We start from the raw sequence: 26730 nt of genomic DNA, 5'->3' as shown, positions 1-26730 counted from the left end.
GAATTCGGTACGTTCTTAAAGAACTCATTGTGATACTGATACATGCATATTGATTATTTCTTGTGGACCATGCACGCGGGCGCCCCGACGAAGAAGACAAACGCTCTCTGGCTCTCGAGCTCTCGGCTGAACTGGTCTGCGCTGCAGTTACCCTTTGTAAATATACTTTGTAAATAGTCTCCAGTTCCTAATCTGTCGTTCGCGTAACAATACGATGCACAAATGAACTTAGACCCGTCCCCATTGTTCTGCAAACCTAGATCTGAGAATATCATGTTGAGCTTTAGTTCGGCTTCCTGGAAATTGATAGTGTATGGTATCGGCACTTGGTAACTCGTGTTCATGCCCCCAAAATAAGTTATGGTTCTTAAAGTTTCGGAATCAAAGAAGCACGGTATCAATCCTGTGTTGTTACTTCTGCGTAAGCGGTTCATCGCCAATCTGAAAGCTGAAGTGGTGCGTCCAACCAACCGAAGCTGGATCGCAAATTTTAATATTCTGCAGTTTTACGTGTAAAAACCACCATCTTATTATAATGCAAGCGGCACTGGGGGGGGGGGGGCACTAGATTAATTTTGAGCAGCTGGTGTTCTTTAACGCGCATGCAATACATAATACAAGGCCGTGTTTTCTTCCATTTCACTCCTTTTGAAATGTGGCTGCCGCAACCGCAATCTGTTCCCGGGACCTTGTTCTTGTCAGCGCAATGTCAAAGGCACTAAGCGACCACGATGGTGGGATCGCAAATTAGATGTCATCCTATATGCATATAATTGATCACATAGGCTAAGAATGTTCTAGAACGATACTGTGTGCAAATGTCATTTCCATTTCGGCAGAGGTTGGCCAGCAATTCTGCCCCCATTCTTATAAAGTCCGAAGATTTCCCAGGAGTAATTGAAAGGTGGTGGCGGTATAAAACACTGCACATACCTGTGTGGGATGTGTGACATGCGTTCTTTATTGTATTTCATTGTCCAGCGGCAAAATGTACATTTATCAGACCATCAGATGCCCCAGTGTACGATTGAAAGAATGTTTGCTCTTTGTTAAACATAATGCGCCTTCCCATCAATCAGCCCACTGTGACGGTCCTGTAAGTGTACGAAAACATACATTTCATTTAGGGCTGATAGTAAATCGACTATCTAAATTATGGAGGCTTGAGCACCCTCACGAAGTTGAGTGCCCTCCCCGCAGCTCCCCTGGCGCCTTTAGCGTATCTTAGGGAGAAGAGAGGGGGGGGGGGGGCAGGTGATTGGGCTTCTCCTCCTCTACTCCGGCCGCGGCTGCGCATGGCTGTCCGCTGGGCTAAGTGCGCACGTGGCGGGCCACGCGGCGTATCTAGGAAGTAATCTGCGGCGGGTGCAGAGTTCCGGCGAGCCAAACTGGCTGGTCGCTTCACGTCCGTGAACTATGCTTTATGGCGTCATGCTACCTGGACAGAAATGTCTATTGCCGAGCCCGGCATGATGAAAGCGGTGATGTCCATATTACCGCGTCTTCCTCGGGAGCGTCCCCATTAGATTCCTCGGCAGTGGGGCAAGGTGGCATGACGTCACAGGTCGAGGTGCACCGGCCTTTTTCTATCTCGGAGGCGTCGTTCCCGTGTGCCGTCTTCCCACGCGCTTCCCACACCCGTTGACGAAAGACGCAGTTTCTCCCCCGCGCACTCTCCGAGGCCGGCGCTCTTCTTTACGTAAGCGTTGCGAGAGCAAATGCTGGGGCTTTACGTGCGAACACCACGATCTGATCACGAGGCATGCCGTATATGTTAAATAATTAACTCACTCCGGAATAATTACTACTCGGGCTCTTTAGCGTGCACCCGATGCACTGTACGCGGCATTTTTCTCGCACTTCACGCCCATCGAAATGCGGCCGCCGCGACCGTGATTGGACCGCTTAGCAGCGCAACGCTGAAGCTACTAAGCGACCGCAGCGGGTCTCGATGGCGTCGAGATCTTAAAGACCTCGAGGGAATGGAGCTCTCTGAAAGCTTATGACCATCCGTAAATCTGCACACCACGTTTGGAATTAGATATAGCTTTAGAAGATGAAAAAAGTATGGAAGGTTCACAAAGGGCCAGCTCTGGAGCTCTGCGTGCTCACTTTGTGTCTTTGCGCTCTTTGCACTTTCAATCTAGCAGGGAAGCACTTGTAAGAAGTTATTTGCATTGATAGCGCTGTGTTTCAAAGGGTATGTGACGAAGAGCTACAGCACGGTTCTTGAGATGCTAACGGTAAGACGGATTATTAAAGGGCTAATAGCCGTGCGGCACTATTCTATGCAGTGTAACCTTTGACGATTTCCATTGGTGACGCAACTACTCACAGGAGCTGAAGGACATTGCTACAGCAGCGGGCAAGAACGCCTCGATGGTTGTCGGAGTTTCCTGCAAGGCTCCCGCTGGTTGTGATAAAGTGGCCGAATATTTCAAGTAAGCTTCCACAATTTATCCACTCAATTCGACGAGCTTGCTGTAAACGTTTAGACAGACAGACAGACAGACAGACAGACAGACAGACAGACAGACAGACAGACAGACAGACAGACAGACAGACAGACAGACAGACAGACAGACAGACAGACAGACAGACAGACAGACAGACAGACAGACAGACAGACAGACAGACAGACAGACAGACAGACAGACAGACAGACAGACAGACAGACAGACAGACAGACAGACAGACAGACAGACAGACAGACAGACAGACAGACAGACAGACAGACAGACAGACAGACAGACAGACAGACAGACAGACAGACAGACAGACAGACAGACAGACAGACAGACAGACAGACAGACAGACAGACAGACAGACAGACAGACAGACAGACAGACAGACAGACAGACAGACAGACAGACAGACAGACAGACAGACAGACAGACAGACAGACAGACAGACAGACAGACAGACAGACAGACAGACAGACAGACAGACAGACAGACAGACAGACAGACAGACAGACAGACAGACAGACAGACAGACAGACAGACAGACAGACAGACAGACAGACAGACAGACAGACAGACAGACAGACAGACAGACAGACAGACAGACAGACAGACAGACAGACAGACAGACAGACAGACAGACAGACAGACAGACAGACAGACAGACAGACAGACAGACAGACGGACGGACGGACGGACGGACGGACGGACGGACGGACGGACGGACGGACGGACGGACGGACGGACGGACGGACGGACGGACGGACGGACGGACGGACGGACGGACGGACGGACGGACGGACGGACGGACGGACGGACGGACGGACGGACGGACGGACGGACGGACGGACGGACGGACGGACGGACGGACGGACGGACGGACGGACGGACGGACGGACGGACGGACGGACGGACGGACGGACGGACGGACGGACGGACGGACGGACGGACGGACGGACGGACGGACGGACGGACGGACGGACGGACGGACGGACGGACGGACGGACGGACGGACAGACAGACAGACAGACAGACAGACAGACAGACAGACAGACAGACAGACAGACAGACAGACAGACAGACAGACAGACAGACAGACAGACAGACAGACAGACAGACAGACAGACAGACAGACAGACAGACAGACAGACAGACAGACAGACAGACAGACAGACAGACAGACAGACAGACAGACAGACAGACAGACAGACAGACAGACAGACAGACAGACGTACGGGTTAAATTCTTTAAAGAAAATTTGAATGTCTTTCACCAACGCAAATTTGATGTATTCATTATAATATATGGATCACAACGGATTTCAAAGTTTTCTTATACTCAGGAAAAGTTGGCCATAGGAGATGCGAATACAAGCCGAATGACAAAAAATACCACCTAACGATCGGGTCTAAATTTTTTGAAACGGGATTTTTTTACCAACCCGTTCTAAGCATCATATGTATATACCGCTCAGTCATTGCACAAAACGGAATTGGTAACAGCTGTTACTAGAGCCTGTCAATTAGTGTAAAAAAATTTACGGGGAAAGTACTAACACACCTCTAATTGTGGCAGTATTTGTAAACATGTCCGCTAATTAATATTAAAGGGACACTAAAGGCACCTAAACTGGCAAAACATTCCAGAAACCTCCAGAAAACCTTTTGTGCTAGGAAAATGCTTACTTAAGATACGATCGCGTCCTAAAGGTCCGCGTTCCTCTAGCGCTACTCAAGTCGCATGCCACGAGCGAGGAGGTATGACGCTGCATATGTCGTCACCACCCTTTACTGTCGTCGCTGATGAAAATGGCGCCCGACAGCCGATGAGGCGGTTTCTTAAAGACAAGGTCTTCAGCTGATTTCAAGCGGATTGGGCGCATCTGAAGTCTGGGTATCTTACAACCACTTCAAGAAAGAAAACGGTCAGTTGGATGACCAGTAGGTGTCGTATGAGCATGACAACGGTATTGAATGATGTCTCGTCATGTCGAGAAGCAGTAACGGTCATCAACTAAGTATCCAATAAGGAGCGACTTCAAGTAGCCGTAAAAAAGCGCTAGACACGAGTTTGTGTCGCTGCCGCCCTCTGTCGTGCCACCGCCAAGTGCATTCTAACTTAACTGCATGCCGCGCCTTCTGCCAGATGGCGTCGACTGGCCGAGTTCGACAAAGTTCGACACGCTTAAGTTCGACAGGCTAAGTTCGACACGCGACTAAGTTCGACAGGCTGCTACTGTGCAATCAGCCGTCGGAAATACGCAACTGAGTGGTCGCCAACGAATTGTGTTCCGTTTGTGCTACAAAACGTGCCACGGTAGGAGGAAAACGTGTGCAATAGTCAGTTGCAGAAATAGTAACCGGTGTTAGATATGGCGCCGTTTCCTGAGGCTACTTCGAGTTTCCCAGACCACATCGAATCACAGCACAGCTAATTGATGAATGCAGAAGCAGGAAAGCACATTCCAGAGGAGCGCCCGAGCAAACAAGTTGAAGGCCACAAGACACGTGCAAACAAGTTTGCGGCCCCCAGGTGGTGTGCCGCCGAGGAACTATTCAATGCTTGACTTTTCCAGAAAGCGAGGGGATAGCACGGCATTGTTGGAAGTAATGTGGATGCCAAACCAAGACGGCGGTAATGCGCCGTGACAGCCGGACGTGCCGGGAAGGCCCAAGCGTACCTCTTCATCGCTTTGAAGAAGACATTTGCTACCGCTGCGCGGCCGTAGCACCGGGAGCAGGTGGGCACTCGGACAATGGAGCAGGAGCGCCCCCACTTCTCCTCCTTTGAAGAAGCGCATTACAAGTCTGCGAGGCAAGACCGCAAAGAGCCGCCGGGTGTGACAACGCGATACGGGCGCCAACCATTGGCTGAAAATGGCGTCATCTGAGCGGACTCTCCCATTGGTCGAACATGACGCGACTTCCAGTCCTCGAAGGGTTTAAAAGAAGCATTCCAGAGAGACCAGAGCATTCCCTGATTCTCTTGACTGACCTCTCTCGAACTTCTTGCCGCGGGCCGCAGAGTCCGAGTTGCTGCCGGCCCGTAATGACTGTACAACTGTTACTTGTCTCTCACCTCCCTCTATGTAGTGTAAAATAAATCCTCTCAAGTTTGTTTTTCATCCCGAAGTCCGTCCCTCAACCCCTACACCAGCAATAAGCCGATCACAACGACTGTATTATTGCGATATCAATTATATGGAGACTCCAGGCGAATTTCCGCCGTCGCTGTGATGTCTCGGATGAAGACCAGTGCGATAAAGATTACGGCCGCACGCCGTATGCGGTGGCTGCGAGGGAAAAGAGGCGAGGGTGAGCTGAGAAGGACGGCGGCATGGCAGGCCGTCGTTTCCTCGCTCGTGCAAGGGAGCCAGGAGGAGAGGGTTCGCGCGCTAGGAAGGGGTGGGCACTGTGGTCGCTGAACGCGCCCTATCTTCTAGGTAATCTGCGGTGTCTACGAAGGCCAGCGGAAGCGAAAAACACAAAGTGCACGCAAGGTTGGTGGCATTGTGTGCACTGCGTTTGCGGTGTTCTCAAGCGCCAGTCGTTTGCATTGAAGCGAGAGGCAACACGAATCAAGGGCAATTCGCTCGCTACTGCTGCCGCACTTACTCGCGCCAGCATCCGGACAGCGAGTGTGCGCGGCCATCAAGTAAAATGCGTTCATGTCTGCCTGGGCTAGCGTGAGGTCGTGCTTTTTATTTGTTAGTAAGCGGATGTTTACAGCGTATTACAAAGATAATGCTAACCATCCGGCGTAGAGCTGCAGTGTAATATTTGTTATAGCACTCGATGCGTCGCCTTTTGGGCAAGCCGCAATTTTAATTCGGGCGACAAAGAAAGTCCGTGGCTGTATCTTTTCTTTCGTGATGTCGGCGCTCATTTAATAATCTCACAGCGCGACGCGACAGCACTGGAGGGTGTCTGTCGCGTCGCGGTCGCATGACTTTCACGCGCATGTTCTTGACTCTTTAGCGCAAGTTTCGCGACACAGCCAAGCAAGCGTAGGACTACAGGAATCAGAAACCGCTAAAACATGAGAGCGTGGGCGGGGCGTGGTGTAAAAAAGAAAGAAAAAGAAAAATTCGCTATCCGCTGCATCATTGTCAAGGGCAACTTCCATTAAGTTATTTTTTTTATGAATCGATTGGGAACTGGACGAGAAACATCTTCATCCACATTATAATGTTGAGCAAAACGTGATCAAGTTGAATGCAGGAGCCAACGTTTCGATAAGTGGACTTGCCTTCTTCAAGGCTTGAAGACGCCAAGTCCACTTGTCGAAACGTCGGCTCCTGCATTCACTTTGATGACGTGTTGCTCAACGTCTTGAATTTCAATCTCCTGCATTCCCCGTCTTTCCACATTATAATGTAATGCAATGATCTTTATTTTCTATTACCACTGGGTCAGTACTAGTAACAAAAATTAAATTATGGGGTTTTACGTGCCAGAACCACGATCTGATTGTGAGGCACGCCGTAGTTGGGGACTCCGGAAATTTTGACCAGCTGGAGTTCTTGAACCTGCGCCTAAATCTAAGTACACGGTGTTTTTCACATTTGCCCCCAACGAAATGCGGCCGCCGTGGCCGGCGTTCGATCCCGCGACCTCGTGCTTAACCGCTGAACGCCATAGCCGCTGGGCAACAGCGGCGGGTTCAGTACAAGTAACCTTTTCTTCCATATTAAAATGCGATGCAATGATCTTCTTTATTATTATTATTGTAACTGATTCGGTACTAGTAACATAAATATGAGCCGCATCGGGCTAGTGCCAAAATATGCACGTAGACTGTCTCGAATCGTGTCCTTTATTTACTGCAATCTCTCACTTACTGCAGCTAGGTTCTCGAAAATATTGAAGCCTAAGACGTGTATGAGTGTTATTCTAAGCTTGAATTAATATAATTGCTTTCTGAGTCCCTTTAGGCATTACCAATCAGTAATAATTAGTAGAGGCCCTGATGATATACACCAGATGCAATATATTTAAGAGGCAGTTATACGGACGGACGTCCAGGAGTAATACGGCTAGAAACCTGCGCTCCATTTCGTGTAGTTCACATCTGATCTGGTCGAGGCTTGACGTGATGCAGTACCTCCACACACATTCTCTTACGCTTTAGCCACGTAAAAGCACGCAATATACCCACCTCATCCCACCGCGCATATCAGTCCATCTCCACGAGAGATCTTTTATTCCAGAACTGTGTACCTACCGGACGGCATCGTGATCTTGAGCCACATGTCTTTCAACGACAACAACATCACGGGCTGCACCATCCTGCCGCCTAGCGTCATTGAAGAAAAGCGACAACCTCTTCCCGAAATGAAAACCTTGTCCTACTTGTATTTGATGGTGAGTTAAATATTCAGAAAGGAGGTGTTCTTGAATTCAGTAATGTGCTAAACAAGAAAACGTACGCACCGTAGAGTTCCTACGTAAGAGATTTTGCACGGTTGTGTAACGCCAAAGTGCTGTATCGACCTTTTCAGTGACGAAAACGAATGTATTCGATTTGCTGATTACCTGTATGTACCAAGACACAAAACAGGGCATATTCTCTTGCAATGACAGAAATACGCCGCATGTGCGACGTACTTCTGCGATCGAAAAGGACAGTCTGGTCCGTAAAGTCAGTGCCTCTAATTTTATTGCTATATCTTTATCTTTTTGAATTTTACCACCAAGGCTGCCGGTTAGGTCAAGAAAAATGCGGGCTGCTTATGCCACCCAGCTTTTTACTGCAGCAAAGTGACCGAAACATATTTATTAAGGCGAAAGCGTTAAGTGGCTCGTTCAGCGGTGTATAGTCCAGCGATGCGAAAAATCAGTGATGCAAGAAGTATCATCATCAGGAATGGCTCATACCCACGTAAGCAAGCAAAGATGCAATGGCTGAATATGAATGAACAAATAAAAGAAAGGAGGAATGAAGGAGAAAAACATAAAACCAAAGAAGTAACGAAAGAACAAACGAAAGAAGGAAAGACGGAAAGAAAGAGAACGAAAGATGGAACGAAAGAAGCTTTAGGTAGTGCACTAGGTGCCCGCATGTGTCGTTCAGTTGTTCCACCTACAGCGCCATACGTTTACTACGCACTGCAGCTCGTTATGCCTTGCAAGAAGACTGACCCCTCTGATCGCATAATTTAACGCATTACCAGGTGTACAGCAGGCTTTCGCCTTCATGTGTTGCAGGAGTGTAACATGCTGCCAAAGTTTTTCACCTTCGTGTTTCCTTGTATAGGTGCAGACGGTCGGGTGAGTTGCAGCTGTCATTCAACTACTCGCGAGAGAAAGTCAAGGCGTTGAAACTCTTGGCACTGTTGCCGGTTCTCCTTGGCGCAACATGCGACGTCAAGCTTCATGTGGCGTTTAAAAAAAGCAAGAAGGAAAAGCTCTCCGCTGATCCTACAAACCCGATACTTGAATAATAATAATAATAATAATAATAATAATAATAATAATAATAATAATAATAATAATAATAATAATAATAATAATAATAATAATAATAATAATAACTTCTTTATTTCCATCAGTGATGGAGAAGAATGCGGGTAAAAGTCGCTTTGGGCAAGCGACTTTTACTTTTTTTTAATTAAAAAACGAACATTTTTATTTAAAGCTCTAAGGAATTTTCAATGTGGAATAAGCTTCCTCTACTCATTACCGGCATTTGAAGTGAAAACAAACGATCAGTATAGATCGATGAAACTTAGCTAAACATGAACCCTAAACTAGAACAATAGCAACCTTGGTAGCAGCTTTCTAGGCATCGTATACATATATAACATATATAATGTATAGTGTGCATATTACACATAGAAAATAGCGTAAACGTGCATAGCAATGAAGACACGTTAATTCGAATGGGTGTGCATAATGACAGCAGGATTGTGCGACCTTGCAGAATCACAACCCGATTTCCAACGAATCTTTCTTCCTTTGAGCTATTAAATTAACAGTTTTAGTTGCCTGAAATTACACGATTTAATACGTCGCCCGCATGCGACCCGCCCATGTTAAACCTTGATTGTGCACATATAACGTTTTGCAACCACTGTTAAGCAATTTTTCTTGCGAAAATGTCCTTCACGAGCACATGTTTTACGAAGAAGTCCATTTTGGCGTATTGGCAGCGACCGCTGCCGTGATGTTGTAGTAAAGGCGACCATGTTTAGGTCTTATTGATGGAAAAACACCAAGTTTACCGTGGGAAATGTTCTTGTTATTATTACATTGGTCTGTCTCTATGTTTGGCGGGCTCGTCAGTGGAATTGTATTGGAACTTAACTTTGTCCTGCATTACACTGAATGGCTCTCTATGCAAACCTATTTGCCCCTCCCCTTTAATTTTGTTTTCTATTCAGAATGCAATTGGTATTGTAGTTATGGCATCATCTGTCTCATATTAGGCGGAGTCGTCAGTGAACCTACATTGGAGCTTAATTCTCTCTTGGATTGCATTTACTTTATGTGCTGCAAACCTATCCATTCCTCCCCTTTAGTTTTCTTTTCTTTCCGAATGCTACAGCTGTTTCCCGCGTTATTGTTTGACGTTTGATCTAAGCATGCTGTCGCCCTCTGCAATATCACATTGACTATAGGATTAAGACCAATTACTTTGTGAAATATTCAAAGCCACGGGGGGGGGGATATGACGGATAATTTCTCTAATATATCACCATGGTTAGAATAAACCCCCTCTTTTTCAGCAAGCTTAGTGTGCTTTCATTTGCTGCACTAAGGTACGCATCTTTCGAACGAAGTGACATGTACTTATGACGAAGGAAGTTCTCGCTTCAACTGACTTCGCTATAAAGAAACTTTGATGTATTTACATAATACTTGCGGTAACGCCTAAGTAAGCCACGGTGCAAACAAGTTGTGAGTCCATTCTGAATATAGCCTTCTTATTGCGGCTCCTATGACGTCATGACTGGCTCTATTAAAGAAAACAGAAGAAACGAAACCTTTGCGAATGTATGATAACTTGAGGAGTGTGTACATGAAATACGTCGAAGCGGTCTAAACGAGTACACAACCCTTCGAAAGTGCCAAGGGTCGTGCATTGTTTGCTGGCTTTTCTTAGCGATGAACCATTCGCCATAGACACTGCATTGCCGTTCTCACCGACACTTTGGTCATCAGTGATACGGCAGCTTTCGGGCCTTCTACGCAGACTGAGTTGCTAGATTACGCCGTCAGCAGTTGCCGCCGCGCAGCCGTACAAACTGCTATTTGCAAAGTGGAGCCGTTGAAACGCGTCGAGCGGCATACGCATGGTAGCACTCATTTCATAATTATTGCTAATTAGGTTTCAAAGCGAACGTTCGGGACTCAAAAGCAGGTTGCGCTGCTGGCTGTTCATTGATTGACACTTGCTTGCGGCCACGCCAACGTACGCAGAGCTTCGTCAGCGCGAACGCGGGTGTGGAATTTGCCTTCAAACCTCGACGCGTTGTCCAACAGTCAGCTACGTTTCCATTGTAGGGGTTGAGGACGGACTTCGGGATGAAAACCGAACTTGGGAGGGTTTATTTTACATTATATACAGAGAGGTGAGAGTCAAGTAACATTCGTACAGTCATTACGGGCCGGCAGCAACTCGGACGCTGCGGCCCGCGGCAAGAAGTTCGAGAGCGGTGAATCAGGGAATTCTCCAGAATGCTCTTCTGCTGCTCCCGGTCTCCGTCTTTTAAGCCCTTCGATCTCGGGAAGACGCGTCATGTTCGGCCAATAGGAGAGCCCGCTCAGATGACGCCATCTTCGGCCAATGGAAGGCGCCTGTGCGGCGGTGTCACACCCGGCGGCTCACTGCGGTCTTGCCTTGCTGACTCGCAATGATCCGTCAGCCCAGAGGGCAGGGGGTGACGGCGGACGAAGGCGGACAGGCTCAATTACAGGCGCCATGTTGTCACGGCGCATTACAGCCGTCTTGGTTCGAGACTCCCTTTTCCTCGCAACAGTGTCGGGAAAGTCAAGCATTGAATTGTTCCCCGGCGGCCCACGACCTGGGGGCCGCCAACTTGTTTGCACGTGTCTTGCCTCAGGAATGGCATCCCTGCTTCTGCATTCCTCAATTAGCTGTGCTGCGATTCGATGTGGTCTGCGGAACTCGAAGTAGCCTCAGGAAACGGCGCCACATCTAACACCGTCCGCAAAGTGTAAAGTTTGCTTTCGCGCTCATTTCTTTGCTTCCCAGAATGACGCCGTGAACACGATTAAGCACCTGCAACGGAACGAGGGCCTCGACACCATGTACGCGGTGTCGGCGACGATGGCAGGCCGTTGGTACAAGCCACGTTATCCGGGAAAGTACCAGGTTGGGGAACCGTGCAAATTAGGAGACTACCCCCAGGTAGCGCACTTACAAACGGTAAGTCACGTTCGCTATTACAATTCTTTTTTTATTTCATAAAACGTTTTGACCACGGTGTAGTTGTGTGTGTACGTGCGTGCGTGAGCGTGCCTGTCTCTACGCGCGTGCTTGCGTCTGCGTGCCGCCTCTAACGTTCTACGATGCTGGAGGAGCGCGCGACCCCGCCGCCTTGAAGAACGTTCTCGCCGCTATGGCGTTTCTCAGTGGCTTTCTTTTGTTCTTTTACAATCAGTCTCTTACTTGCACAATCATTGTCGCTACGTCATGTCGTTATCGTCACTGTTGTTGTCAATCCATCCCTGTGGCGTCGTCGCCTTGCCGCAGTCATGACACACGCGCTCCGCTAGATACAGAGTGAGTGATGTACGAAACACGACGTCCATGACTAGTTTCCAGTTCTTGCAATCACCTCCGTAGCACGCAGCAAGCAAAAACATGGTCTCCGTTACCCAGAGTGAGCCGTTGCTGGGACGCGGATTTGGACACCTCCTATTGGCGACGGGCGGCCGTTGTGCCGTTAACGGGCGACTGTGGCGAAATTGCAAAATATGGAGTGTCGCGTAGCAGACGACACAACGAACACGGCATTGTCCGTCGTCCTCCGTTGCGGCTTTCAAGGCCTTGTAAACTGGAAAATGTTTTTACGACCGCTAACTTTGGAAAGGGAAGTTATTTACATGAGGCAGGGCATATGTCAATGATATTCATGAACGACAGAAAGAAAACCCCATCACCATTAGGGGTAAGCGTGGTTCACAGACAAAGCTCGCTGAACCGAGCTATAACCAGGAACCAGGCTTTGCGCATTCTGCGAATCTTCAACTCTCACCGTTTATTTGTAACGTATTTAATGCTTACAGTCACTTGCAAGCGCCTCTTCTGTCAGAAAAGAGAGCATTCAGCCGCCCTGAAATCGATTGGCATCGAAGCCAACGCTACTACTCATATATTCTCTCATGATGTGGCATCATCTGCCTGCCTTATTCGCTACTTTAAGTAGCCGAAGTAGCAACAAAGTATAAGTTTCTACGGACAATCCCCGAGTATGCGGTTAAATTTGCGCAGAAGCGCTGCGTTTCGCACGGCAGCATATATTATACGGACGCACTACAATTAACGATGTTTTCATTAATGGTTTGCTTAGTGACATAATATTGTGGCGCATTTTTCGTTACGAAGAGTTTAGAGAGAACTGCGTATGGGTGACGAAGTAAGCGATACAAGTTTCATATCTGCTTCTAAGAGAAGCTGAAGGCCACGAGCGATGAACTGTTGGGCCTAAATTTGCGCTTTTCAGCTGCGGGTTTGTTGATGTTTCAGTAAATGTGCGGATCGGGGTTTAGGCTTCGACATACTTGTAACTACGAATGTACTAGCCGCGGCTGCAACACGGATGGTTTGCCGGTCTTTACTCAAGCAAATCGCCAGCACTTTTAGGCTTCACCGCAATGCATAACTATAATTTGGCGAGGACAACCCGGAAACTTATGCGAACAAATACCAATAAAAGTGTACCGACTGCCCCCAGCGAGGCTTTAAAGCTTTTAATATCGACGCCCGCACCATAGTTAGCGTCGTGCCATCATTTGTGTGTACCACATGAAAAATTTGAGCCATGGACGACTGTACGTTTGCTCTGCGGTACAACTGCACAAGTGACCAGCTTAAAACTCATTTCCCGTTGTAGTGATGGGGAAGAACCACACTGTCAAAACAGTGAGCCATTAATTTTTTATTGGGCAAGCTCGTGATTAGAAAAACAAGGAGCACTCAAACCACAATAGCGACGAGCACAGTCACCGGCGGTCGAAATCTTCTCTGTACGGGTCAAGGACGCGTGTAACTCAACGTACAACCCAGCCTAAATGCTGTTGTTTGGGGCATTCTCGAATGTACGCCCCAATTCGATAAGGTTGGCACTACTACACAAGATCCACGACAACGCTAAAAAAAACTTTCCGTTACTTGTTATTCGGCAGAAGATGTGCAGAAGGAGATGCACAGTGTAACGTATCAATATTGTAGCGGTTCCTCCACGAGAAACTTGATGATTAAAACAATCCAGGCAATTAACTTGGGGGCTTCTCGTACATAGTCGGAAAAATTATGAGATTGTAGCTCGGTCTCCACGACTTATCATACTTGCGAATACCGACGACAGTGGGGGGCTATATGAATGTGTCGGCGCACGGGTATCGCAGTCACCAGTGCCTTCGTACCTGAAAATGCGTGAAGCAAAGTAAGCTTCAAGATAGCATCTGCGTGGCGATCGCCAATTCTTACTAAACGACATAACCTGTAGGGCTGGACGTCTGCACTTACCTCTGCCTGCGAAGCAAGCGGATCTGCGTTTGGCGCGGCGCTTACGAAAGTGGGCCCACGCTGGGAATCTGCAGAAATGCGCCGGTTCGGGCGCCTTTGCGGTGTTTTCAGCTGTCTTCACACAACGTACAGCGCAACAAACTTGCCTGGACTTGATAGAACACGGCATTTTCCCGCGCCGCACAAACGAAGTGAAGAAAACAGGCTGCGCAAAGCGGTGGCGCAGCCTCCGGGCCCTAGCCGTAGTCGCCCCAGCCTATTCCGCGAGATGTCGCCACCTATTCAGCTGTTCGGTGCTAATATCTCATTTTTTCACTAAAACCCCTGAGATTTCGTAAAGTAGCGGCAAGCTTGGAAGAATGCCGCCTCCTCCTCGCGCGCTCTGGCCGAGGCCGACACCGCGTCGCTATTGGCCTAATAGCATCACGTGTGCCCTCGCGCCGTGCATCAGCGCCATTTTTGCTCGAGAAGCATCTGCGGAGTGGCGAGGAGCGCATGTTGGTGCCGTTTCTACGCTCGACCAGTCTAGGCGGTGCCACGGTTGAGAAGGGAGCGTGAAAGAGTAGAAAAACGAGGAGGACGGAAGGTGGAGGAGGAGAGTGTCGCCACTTTACGATGTTTGACGGGTTTTTTTCACGGACCTGTTGCGCCATCTAGTAATACTTTACGGAAACTGAAACCAGGTTAGACAGCCAACAAACCTGCAAAACCTGTGCATAAGGTTCCCGCGGACGGACTGAGTGGGGTCTGTGCAATATTAGTTTTCTCTTCTTCCTTCCTTTCTTTTAACCCATTAGGGACCGGTTTCTTCTTTTTCTTGCTCTCTTGAAAAATATCTAATATATTACCTTACCTTTATACTAATAATTCACATGCAAAAAATTATTACTCTTGCCTAATTACTTTTTGAAATATAGCCCGTGACCATATGGTCACACTGTGCCCTTACGCTACAGCAAAATACGCGAAGTGAAAAACATTTATTTCAAGCCATAAAACGTCGCAAAAACATACATAGCGAATAGTCGAGCACTTATTTAGTGTGATATGGTTTAAATAATGGAATACACTTGCCGACGTCATACTTCGTGCATTTTGTGTGCACCGCGTTGTTGCAATTATCTCATGCACACCTCCACCTCTTGCCATTAGACTTGGTCATACCGTGTGCCAGTCAGGACATCACCAGTCTTTGGAATTCTGCGTTGACCAGGTCCTCTAGGCTTATTGTCTCATCCCATCAGGTAGCTTTGTGCAATTTGCCTGCGGAATTCGACCTGCGTGACGTTGAAACCATGTGCTACGAATGAGCGTCCAAGTGGTGCTTATAGATACATCACAAAGTGAAAATCAGCCACCACCACTTTTTGCCACGGATTGCAATCCGGTAGGCGCCTGCATTCGCATCCATCTCGTCCATACTTCCCATAAGTCTTGTACTGAGCGACAGTGTTTGGACGGGCCACCTTGATTCGCTTCTTCTGAACATGAGAGTACCTGTCTGCAGATGACATTGGCTCTACGCCGTGAATGGTGCTTACGATCGTTACTACAGAATTGTCCATCCGGCGCACAACAATTATCCCGTTGTCGCTCAGCACGCGCTCTTCGTGCCCGCGAGGTTGGCGCTTGACGAATTCTGGTCGAGCGATAGGGCATTCCTTGGGAACACGGTTCTACTTCACTGTGCCCGTGCCTTCGTAGCCCTGTGCCTTGAGATGCCTGAGTGGCTGCATGCTTGTGAATAAATAATCCAAATATAAAAGGAAAGGAAAGTCATGCGTCTCTGCTGCGAGTTCATCCACCATTTGGAGAAGTGGCGCCGAATGGTGGATGAACCGAAGTCCTTTTCATATATTTCAGATGTTCTGGGATCCCCTGCTTGCCTTGATACACGTTGAAGCTTACAAGGTATCCGTTCTTGGCTTTTAGGCACCATACTTTATGCCCGAAGCGGATAAGCTTTCCCCGTATGAACTGTTTACAGCCATGACGACAATAATGCTCAATCATACTTTCGTCATAGCTCAGGTGATGCACGGGTCAAAAGTGTTGCAGAAACCTTGCTTTCAATAGTGCCATCAATGGACGCAACTTTGTCAACTTGTCACTAAGTGATAGGCTTGCATTTCGCTCAGTGCCGGAATCTCATTATCTGTACGAAGCGATTTCTTCGCATAGCATTGTAGGCCATCGTGTTGCGCATATCCGTGCCGTTGTCCCAATAGCACTCTTTATCTGGCAAGTGGTTCTAGCTGGACAAAACAAGTGCTCCAAGAAAACCCATCTTAATTCTTCTTTGGTAACCTCCGGATCAGGCATATTCAATATAACGCATACTTTCTTGTTTTTTCGACTAGCAGCTCCACGACGGCTTCGTCAAAGAGAGTTCGAACAACTCAACAGGTGAAAAGTCTACGTAAGCAACAAAGTTTGGGTCGGGAAATATGCCAAGGCTCTTCTGGAGATCACCCTTCGTCCAGTTAGAAGCAGTGGATAATTTCGCAGGAATGGCCGCATCAACTACAGCAGAAAAAACGTCTGATGTTCCGTCACTTTGCCCACCGGGGTCGTTGGGGTCGGACTCGCATCCACCAATGCGGCGTCCGTCAGAGAAAACAGTTTCAGCGCCGGCTCAAAGCTGTCGCCCGCTTAGATTGTCTATGAGCCCGTCTGAGTCTTCATCGGCCGAGTCTTCATTCAAATAGGTGCTAGCCTCTGGCGGCTCGATATAAATCACTGACACGTCGTCCTCCTCCTCTTCGAGTATCTTCGCTATTCCTTCCAAAATCTACCGGTTCATACAATAAAATAAGAAATAACCACTGCGGGAACGCGCCAGCAGCCGTGCAAGAGGTGAGAACGCAGCTTTAAAAAAAATAAAATGTTAGGTATCCTAAAGGCCCAGCGTGACAATATGGCAACGCACAAGAGAACGTACTCGGTCATGGATAAATCAAAGGTAATTCTTTCACAAATGCTCGTCGAAGGTCACATATTCAAAGAGCAATATGGGGGTAACAATATCCGACTATTACTTAAAAGAGTAGTGAAAAAAAAAAGCACTTAACCCTTGGAGCGAGGCACAGCGTCGCTACTCGCAGAGCAACACTTATTCCCGCCTTTGCGAGGGTCTCCCACAAAATGACTGACAGCTGCTGACACTTGGTATCCATAGAGGAAACTCTAATCTGTCAATCAGCATGTCAATGGTGATTTTGATGTCGTTCTGTTAATCTTAATTAATTGAAATGCACTGTGCATACTAACGTGACCATATGGTCACGCTGGTCTTTAAAGGGTTAGTATTGTGCAAGAAAATATAATAAATAAATGCTGTAAGTCTAGTCTAGCAGGCGTCGAGCCACAATTCTCAGTACACTTGCTCTGCCTCAGTTGCCTTTCTCCCTCTCCACTCTCTTCTAGGTGTGCGAAAACACAAGTCTTTATTACACAGAAGCCTTCGAGTACAGCGATCGTTATAACGGCGGGTACGCCTATGACAGGGATAACGGATTCACGGTATCCTTCGAGACAAGGGAATCAATCGCAGTAAAGGTGAGCGTCCCATGACGTGTGTGCTATCGGCGACCCTACGGAATCCTCGCATTCCTACCGCGCACCGTACTGCTATTAAGAATCACAACATAGCTTCATGCAATGATAAATAACTTACCCCTTTAAAGGTTAATGAGGGTGTAAATTATTTTACAGTGTACTGTGGTAACAATATACACATACACAAAAAAGAAAAAAAAAGCAGCTGACTTATGCAACTTTGAGGAATGACAGCCTATTTTGCTGAAAGGTGGGTTTTAAGTGCGTAAGCATTTGTATGCCTTACCGGTGAGGAAACCTGTCCCGTCCGTCCGTCCGTCACGTCAGACGCTCGCTTTTGAGATATGGCCCAAAGCAGCGAGCGAATTGACCTTGGTGCTGCTCCAGGCTTCAAGGCGAACTAAGCGCCGTGAACACAGCGCACACGAAGCTATCAGCACTCGGCGCACTCTGTCATCATTGCAGATAGCTTACAAAATAGGGCCCACGCTGCAGCACCGTACGCAACCGACCCCGGAGCACGGTTGACCATGGTTGATAATGCTTCGCATCGAGAGAAAGCCGCATCGTTGACCGCGCCTACGTACGAGGTCTAGCAAACCTCACACTATTCACTTACGTCACGAACTACAGTGCGCATGGACCAGAGCTCACCTTCCACGAAGCAGCATCATCATCCAAACGCACCACCGTACAACATGGTTGAACATTGCTACTACTCGCTTTTTGTTCGCCGTCTCATGCTGGTCTCAGTTAACACGTTAGTGTTGCAGGCGCGTTTCTCCCTTCCCGATGTCTTGGCAGTGTTTCTCGCAGTTATACCAAGCAGTGCAGCATAGAACGACAAAACAGCAGGACATTGGTAGCAATTGGTGACGCATCATTTAGATAACGCCTGCAGGAAGTTCTGCGAGTAATTTATGTTTTTTCCGAGCACTTGCATTAAGAACGTCAGTTGCACGTCAGAAACATGAAACTTCACGTTAAGGGGTTTACTATAACGTTCTCATACTGGGAGTTCAAAATTAACCTTTAGGATTTTCTTAAAATTAGGCTCTGTGAGGCACGCTAGGACCACCTGTGCAAATAAGTTATGTGGCCAGGGGGACACAAGATGATATGATAATTATCGCTGTCAGCAGCCGAATTACATAAAATTGAATAATTAACGTTTTGTTGACTGCACTAAGTGGGTATGTTTGTACTGAAATGTTAGAGGCAGTCGCGTTTCTACGCAGTATCAGTTATAAGTCTTCAAGCATGTCTGCGCTCCGAAATATAGGGCACCAAATTTTAATTTTCGTTTGCGTGGTTACGAGTGAAAGAGAGTGAGGATCGGTGCAAAGCTCCTCCCTGATGTGTCGCGGCTGTTGCGTGCGGCGTTCAGTCTGACAACACCGCGGAGGCATAGCCAAAGATGACAACTGTTCCCCTTTGCAAACTTCGCAGTGCTGCGCGCGCCGTCAGTGTCTACAGACGGCTCATGCCTTCGTGCGCGCTGTGTGTTCGCCGTTCTTGCATTAAGGGGTAGAGCACACGAAAGTCGCTTCGCTCGCTGCTGCTGCCGCGTAGCTGACACCAGCGCTTTGACATCGAGTGTAATGTGTTCATGTTTGCTTGTGCATACTGGCACCATACGCTTGTTCACTTCACCATTCACTTAGCAAGTGAATGTTTCGAACCTTATATGGTCGGTAAGGCTACAATACTTCGTATAGCTGTGTACTAATTAAAAAAATGTTTGTGCTGCTTTCCGGCACAAATCTCAAAGCATGTGACCTTTCGACAGCCAATTAGAGAGTCAACATGGCGAACAATGGCGACCGTGCAGCGGCCATACGTGTCGAGAATAGAGCCCCTTTGTTCTATCTCAACAAAATAGTGCGCGAAAAAGAGGTAGACGAGAAATTAACGACAAACCCTCAGTACACTCTTATTTGAAAGCGAGAAGAGATGACGGCCCGAACTGTAGCAGACGCACCGCGCTTCTCGTTTCATTTGACGCCGACGACACGTACGGTTTCACTGCACTGTGCGATAATACTCGCCCTATACTGACTACACTGCGATATTTTAGCATCTGCTTTCTTTGACAAGTCCTTGAATCCAGGACATTGACTAGTGAGGCGAAGCCGACTCCGGGGCGATGCAGTCGGCGTAACCCTGCGGGAAGCATTCTTTTAAATTTTAAATTCTTTTCAATTTAGAAGCATTACGCGGTGATTCCATTCCACGAGACATTGACTGCTGAGCAATGCCTCGGGGAATGGAATCTTCACTTAACGCTTACGGATGTGTGGCGCTGTTTAGTGCTTTTAAATATTAACGAAAAGAATGCGACGGATGACTACAAAATCAAAGCAACGCACAATCGTAATGAGAAAGAAAATCATCTTACTTGTATATCTCAAATTTTAGCTGAGCCACGTTGGGCTGTTTTGAATCCTTGTACTCTTTCTGACGTTAGCAGAGGAATATCTGGGAACTCCTGGGAAGAGGGCTAAATATAGAGAGATGATGTCTTAGCGGATTGAATAACTATACTTACCTGGGTTTCATGTAGCCAAGCCACTCAGGCCATAAGCCCAGGTAAAATTAGACACATCAGTTCGAACACTATATTGTGTAATCACCAAAGTATGGAGCTTCTATTTTAATACTTCAATGTGCGTTTTATTACTAAAAATGACAACTCCAAAAAATTATATTCGTGCTGGTTGCGGCATGGTAAACGACATCAGCCACACCCGTAATTACCTAACCATCTTGCGGATATCCCAGGCTTTCAGGCGGCTAAAGAAAACATACAACACGGAATATATTGCTTGATTTGCATATTGCCCGCAGTAAAATATCAGTAGTTTTCATTAACTGATTTGAATCCCCAAAATCTGCACAGGGGTAATGAAGGATGCCAGTCGAAGGCACGGAATAATTTCGATCTAGGGTTCCTTAACTTTCATTCCAACCCAAAGATACACGTGAACTTTCATTGCAACCTAAAGTTACACGTACTGGAGTTTTCTTTCTTTTTTTCATCCCACCCAAGCACCCCGTAGAAATGGTTAACCAGCGAAGCTGAAACATGCGGCCCCGGTGTTTATCACTGGGTTAATCCCGATGGTTTATTAAACGACTGCTTGCAAGCCTGCCGGCTCCTCGGTACGCAGTTGCTGAGTGCGCTCTGCTGAACGAGTCTGTTCTTGAGCCCGGGCTGCAGCATCGGCACGGGGTAGCTGGAGCTCGTTCCCGGTTCTGCTCGCGGTGTTGCTGATCGAAAGCTGCCTGCTCGTCCGGAGTACGTATGACGCGTGGCCGACCCATTCCGGAGTCGGAGGGAAACTGCTACTGAGAGGAAACGGCAAACGGCTGCAACGGAGAGTAACGACGACACTACTAGCGCAGCCAATCACGCAGCTCTCTCTATCTCCCTCTTTATTTCGCGCATGCGCATGGGGTTGCGTCGGATGAGTTTTTAGCGCACGAGCCACAAACGGACGGACGGACGGACGGACGGACGAATCGGCTAGCCATAAACAGCTTCGCTGTAAAAAAAAGAAAAAGAAAACGACCATAATGAGCCGAGTTTCATCCCACGACCTTATACAGAGCAGCAGACCATACAGCCACTGCAGCCAAGGCGGTGGATATCGCGAACTTTAAAAGTTGGCCCCATACATCAGTCTATATTCGGTTTAATTACGGTTTTACCAGTGCTTAGCTAAGAGGCTAGGGAGCTTTGTAGCGTACCGTGTACATATGGACATTAAAGACGGAGGGACGTCTTACTTTCATGCGAGCATGCCAAAATAACGGAACTATTCCACGTTCTCCAAACTAATGCGCCTTACTTGAAACCCTTTAGTGAAGCAGGTCTGTAAACATTTATCAGTTAAAAATGAATTTCTGCCAGTACTCCCGCTGCTTACCAAGCTTTAGGATAAGCTACTCGGCTTGTACGCGTTGCCTAGGCATAAAAGAAAAAACAAATCGATGACTGTGGCAGTGAATCATGACGCGACGACCAGGCGCCTTCACGACAAAGCGTAAGCCGAGGTTAAGGGAGACTAAGGACGCCAAGCCTGCGTCTGCATATCCTCAAACCAACATCATGTAGCAAGCTGGCATTATTCTTCGAAAATCAGCTTTTCAGATTGAGAGCAGCGTAGCAACAAAAAAGGTGTTTCCGCTTTCTTTTGTTTATGCGACACCCATCGAAGCCGCGCGAAAATCTCATCGGACAAAAAAGTTGCACGCGGCATAGGATGGAGGGTGCCAGCTATCTTAAGGTTCTGGCACCCTCCTTCTCTAAGCGTAATGGAACCTCTTGCAAATTGCAGCAAAACTGCTGATTCATAGCCAACCAGCCGTCCGCTCGTCTTTTACGCGAGGCGGTTGATTATGAGATCATAATCATCATCAGCAGCAGCAGCAGCAGCAGCCTGGCTTCGCCCACTGCAGGGCAAAGGCCTCTCCCATACTTCTCCAACTACCGCGGTCATGTGCTAATTGTGGCCATGTTGTCTCTGCAAACTTCTTAATCTCATCCGCCCGCCTAACTTTCTACCGACCCCTGCATCGCTTCCCTCCTCTTGGAATCCAGTCCGCATCCCTAAATGATCAACCATTCCCAATGTGCGCTGGGCGGTGAAAGCTATGGGCATGGTCTTGCTTCTTTCTTTTTATTTCAATTCTGTTTTCGTTGAGGACACTGCGTGCGTCAGCAGGAGAATTCCGAAACTTTTACATCCGTAAGCAGTTTGGTGCAAGAGCGGTGAACTAAAGGCGGTGTCCGGCATTGCTGTGGTCGCCTTTTTTATTTCCTTGCCTTCAGATGAGACAAGCGGAGCGCAAACCCAAATATCGCAGTACTGAGGGGGGGGGGGGGTGCATATCGCGCAGTGCGGTGAAATCAAATCGGTTGTGCGCCCCTGCCAATGATACTCTTAAACGAAATTACACCGTTCGGGTCGTATCCTGCCACACAACGATAATCGTCATCTGTCTTGCCCGCATTTCCTTTCTTTAACGCTGCGAGCCCGGTACTTCCGAGCAACAAACGGCATGCGCTTTATCAGCATGACCTAGCATTCTCGACAGGAAAGTAGCGAGCGTACCGTTTTCAAGAAAGGAAACGCAGGCAAGACAAGTGGCGATTATTGTTGTGTTACAAATATACACCCGAAAGGGTGTACAGTTGTTTGAGGGTGTAATAATGAATGTACGTCGCACGCTGTAGCTTCGGTTATACGATGGGCCACGCGCTCCGCTGTTCGCGTTTCGTTTGACGCCGATGGTGTAACTCATGTTCCAAAGTGACGCCTTTTGAGCGCAATGACTCTTTCTGTCCTTACGCGCCCGCTCGCAGTTCTGGTACCTTTACGAGAACACGGACCTGCTGGTCGGGGTCGCCGTCTACGACGTGAACTACGACGCCGCGCCCTTGTACTGCGCGTTATTCGAGTGGTCTCCCTGGTCGCGGCTGCCTATTATCTTCTACAGTCGCAAGTTACTCAACGTTACTCGCTCGTACGCGCCGTGGGTATTTTATACAAACCGCAGATCTGGTGCGTCCGTTGCGTGTACCGTGCCCCTATGGTCATGCCTCTCTAAGCTATAGCATTGTATGCACAGGTGCCCTGTTGTTTTGTTACTATGGAACAATTTATACAGTAATTGATCCTTCAATTTCATCTTGCACTGTAAGCCACTTCCCTCTGTATGTCTCATGGCACTGAGGGAAGACAAATACAGGGAATAAATATGAATTTAATAAATTAACGCATCGAGAACGCTACATGTTGCTGGCGTGCCTCTAAGCTAATAATCTCGATGCACGGAAGTTCTGCTTACCTGTTGAACCTATACAGTACGAGATTAGGAAAATTACGCTTACAGTAAGCATAGTGGTCTGAAGTACATAGTAAGTAGATAGAGAGTAGATAGGTTCCAAAGTAGCCGGAAAATTTTTTTACAAATGCGTTTCACTTATTTATTGAAACCAAGGTGAAGCGATATTGTCACGTGGTTAGTGACGTTAAAGAACACAGTAGCAACACCGTGAAATACAAAACTAGCTTTTATTGGGCGAACCTGTGCCCATAAAACAGGCTACACTTAAAGCGCAGCGAGAGCGGCGAACACAGTCGGAGCTCGTCGAAAATCTCAGCGGGTCAGGCTCATCGGCTTTTATAGATCAGTCGTCGAACGTTCCATAGTAATCGCTGGGACCCACATGCCTTCCACAAAGTTCTACGCCATTCGCGTCGCGCATGCATGCAATCACATTACACAAGGTTCGACGACAACAGATACCGGATAGAATAAATCGATAACATTCTAGAAACTTCCGATACATTTAGACACGTCCTGCGCAGAGCGATAACATTTCGTGGACGGTAAAAGCGCTCACCCGTAAAAGATAAACGAGTTTACATGTCAATTCTCCCCTCTCAAAAGGCATCGGCTCGATGCTGCAAACATAACAGGAGAGTAAAAGACAAAAGGACACTTGTTCAACAAAGTAACAACAAAGAAACGAAGTCCAAGGTTACACAGTCGAAAAAAGAAAGAATCAGAAGTTCAGCTATGCGGCGTTACGAAAGTTCATTAGCGCTGGTGAAACGGGAGAAGACGCATAACATGGGCTACTTCAGGTCGTGCGCGGCACCGCTGTGAATTCAAAATGCCGTCTGGCGCGACCTCATAGTCCAGATCGCCAACACGTCGGTTGATCTTGTAGGGTCCGAAATAGCGCCGCAATAGATTCTCACTGAGTCCTCGTCGACGTATTGGGGTCCAAACCCAAACACGGTTGCCAGGCTGGTGTACTGGACGAACCGTTGCCGGAGGTTGCAGTGTGGGCTGTCGGTAGGTATGCTGCTGGTTCTTGATACGTAGGCAGGCGAGCTGTCGAGCTTCTTCGGCGCGCTGGAGATAGATAGCGACGTTAAGATTCTCTTCGTCGGTCACGTGCGACAGCATGGCGTCGAGAGTCATCGTCGGGTTCCTGCCGTAAACAAGCTTGAATAGCGTGATCTGTGTTGCTTCTTGCACCGCCACGTTGTAAGCAAAGGTTACGCACGGCAGGACGGCATCCCACGTCTTCTGCTCGACGTCGACGTACATTGCTAGCATGTCGGCGAGGGTCTTGTTAAGGCGCTCGGTGAGACCATTCGTATGCGGGTTGTAGGCAGTTGTCTTCCGGTGGCTTGTCTGGATGTATTGCAGAATGACTTGGGTGAGCTCTGCTGTAAAAGCCGTTCCTCTGTCGGTGATGAAGGCTTCTGGAGCACCATGTCGCAGCAGGATGTTCTCGACGAAAAATTTCGCCACTTCGGCTTCGCTGCCTTTCGTTAGAGCTTTAGTTTCAGCGAAGGGGGTGAGATAGTCCGTCGCCACGACGATCCACTTATTTCCGGAAGTTGATGTCGGAAACGGTCCCAGCAAGTCCATCCCGATCTGCTGAAAAGGTTGGTAAGGAGGCTTGATCGGCTGTAGTAATCCCGCTGGCCTTGTCGGTGGCGTCTTGCGTCGCTGACAGTCTCGACATGTCTCGACGTAACGGGTGACATCGGCGGTTAGGCGCGGCCAGTAATACTTTTCTTGTATCCTATATAGCGTCCGGGAGAAACCGAGATGCCCAGCGGTAGGATCGTCATGTAGGGCGTGCAGTACTTCTGGACGCAGCGCCGACGGAACAAGAAGGTAGTTGGCGCGGACTGGTAAGGAGTTCTTCTTCACGAGTAGGCTGTTTTGAAGCGTGAATGAAGACAATCCGCGCTTAAATGCCCTAGGGAGTACGTGGGTGTGCCCTTCTAAATAATCGACGAGGCCTTTTAGCTCCGGGTCTGCTTGTTGCTGTTTAGCGAAGTCTTCCGCGCTTATTATTCCAAGGAAGGAGTTGCCATCCTCGTCATCTTGCGGCGGCGGGTCAATGGGGGCGCGTGGTAGGCAATTGGCATCTGAGTGTTTTCGTCCGGACTTTTAGGTTACAGTGATGTCGTATTCTTGTAGTCTGTGGCTCCACCGCGCCAGCCGTCCTGAAGGGTCTTTTAAGTTATCTAGCCAACACAACGCGTGATGGTCGCTGACCACTCTGAATGGCTTCCCATATAGGTACGGGCGGAATTTGGCTGTAGCCCAAATGATGGCGAAGCATTCCTTTTCAGTCGTACAATAATTGCCTTCCGCTTTTGACAGCAGCCGGCTAGCATTAGATATCACGCGTTCAAGTCCGTCTTTCCTCTGGACTAGGACGGGACCGAGGCCTAGGCTACTGGCGTCAGTGTGGATTTCTGTATCGGCATCCTCGTCGATGTGTGCAAGTACCGGCGGCGACTGCATGCGTCGTTTGAGCACTTCCTTCTTGTCGATAGGCTGCGGAAACTTTGCGATGACAGCTGTCTTCTGCGGTTCGGGTCGGACTCCAGATTTGCTAATGACGTGGCCTAGAAACAGAAACTCGTCGTAAGCGAAGCGGCACTTTTCCGGCTTCAAAGTAAGCCCTGATGACCTGATGGCCTCTAGTACTGTTGCAAGCCGCCTAAGGTGATCGTCGAAATTTCTAGCGAAGACGACGACGTCATCCAAGTAAACGAGACAGGTCTGCCACTTCAATCCTGCTAAAACCATGTCCATCACGCGCTGTAACGTTGAAGGCGCCGAGCACAGTCCGAATGGCATAACCTTGAACTCGTAGAGGCCGTCCGCGGTGATGAAGGCGGTCTTTTCGCGATCTCTTTCGTCGACTTCTATTTGCCAATAGCCAGGCTTGAGGTCCATAGACGAGAAGTATTTAGCTTTGCAGAGCCGATCCAATGTGTCGTCTATTCCTGGGAGGGGGTTTACGTCCTTCTTAGTGATCTTGTTCACACGACGATAATCGACGCAGAAACGTAGGGTGCCGTCCTTTTTCGGAATGATGTCATCACGCAGCATTTCGTGGACTTGGTGCCTTATAGCCTCACGTTCTCGCGTTGAAACTCGATAAGGG

General features: G+C 48.2%; 1 protein-coding gene across 1 annotated transcript in view; it reads left to right on the top strand.

The window, feature by feature from the left end:
- The window catches only part of LOC135916493 (uncharacterized), a 188095-nt gene that overhangs the window by 38733 nt on the left and 122632 nt on the right, over nt 1-26730 (top strand). The window contains exons 11-15 of the mRNA XM_070525432.1: nt 2338-2441; nt 7672-7825; nt 11679-11852; nt 17604-17735; nt 23104-23273. Coding sequence (XP_070381533.1) covers nt 2338-2441; nt 7672-7825; nt 11679-11852; nt 17604-17735; nt 23104-23273 — 734 coding nt within the window. The remainder of the gene's footprint in view (nt 1-2337; nt 2442-7671; nt 7826-11678; nt 11853-17603; nt 17736-23103; nt 23274-26730) is intronic.

Source organism: Dermacentor albipictus, chromosome 9, assembly GCF_038994185.2.
Source record: "Dermacentor albipictus isolate Rhodes 1998 colony chromosome 9, USDA_Dalb.pri_finalv2, whole genome shotgun sequence".
Lineage (NCBI taxonomy): Eukaryota > Metazoa > Arthropoda > Arachnida > Ixodida > Ixodidae > Dermacentor > Dermacentor albipictus.
This window is presented reverse-complemented; position numbering and strand designations above follow the sequence as displayed.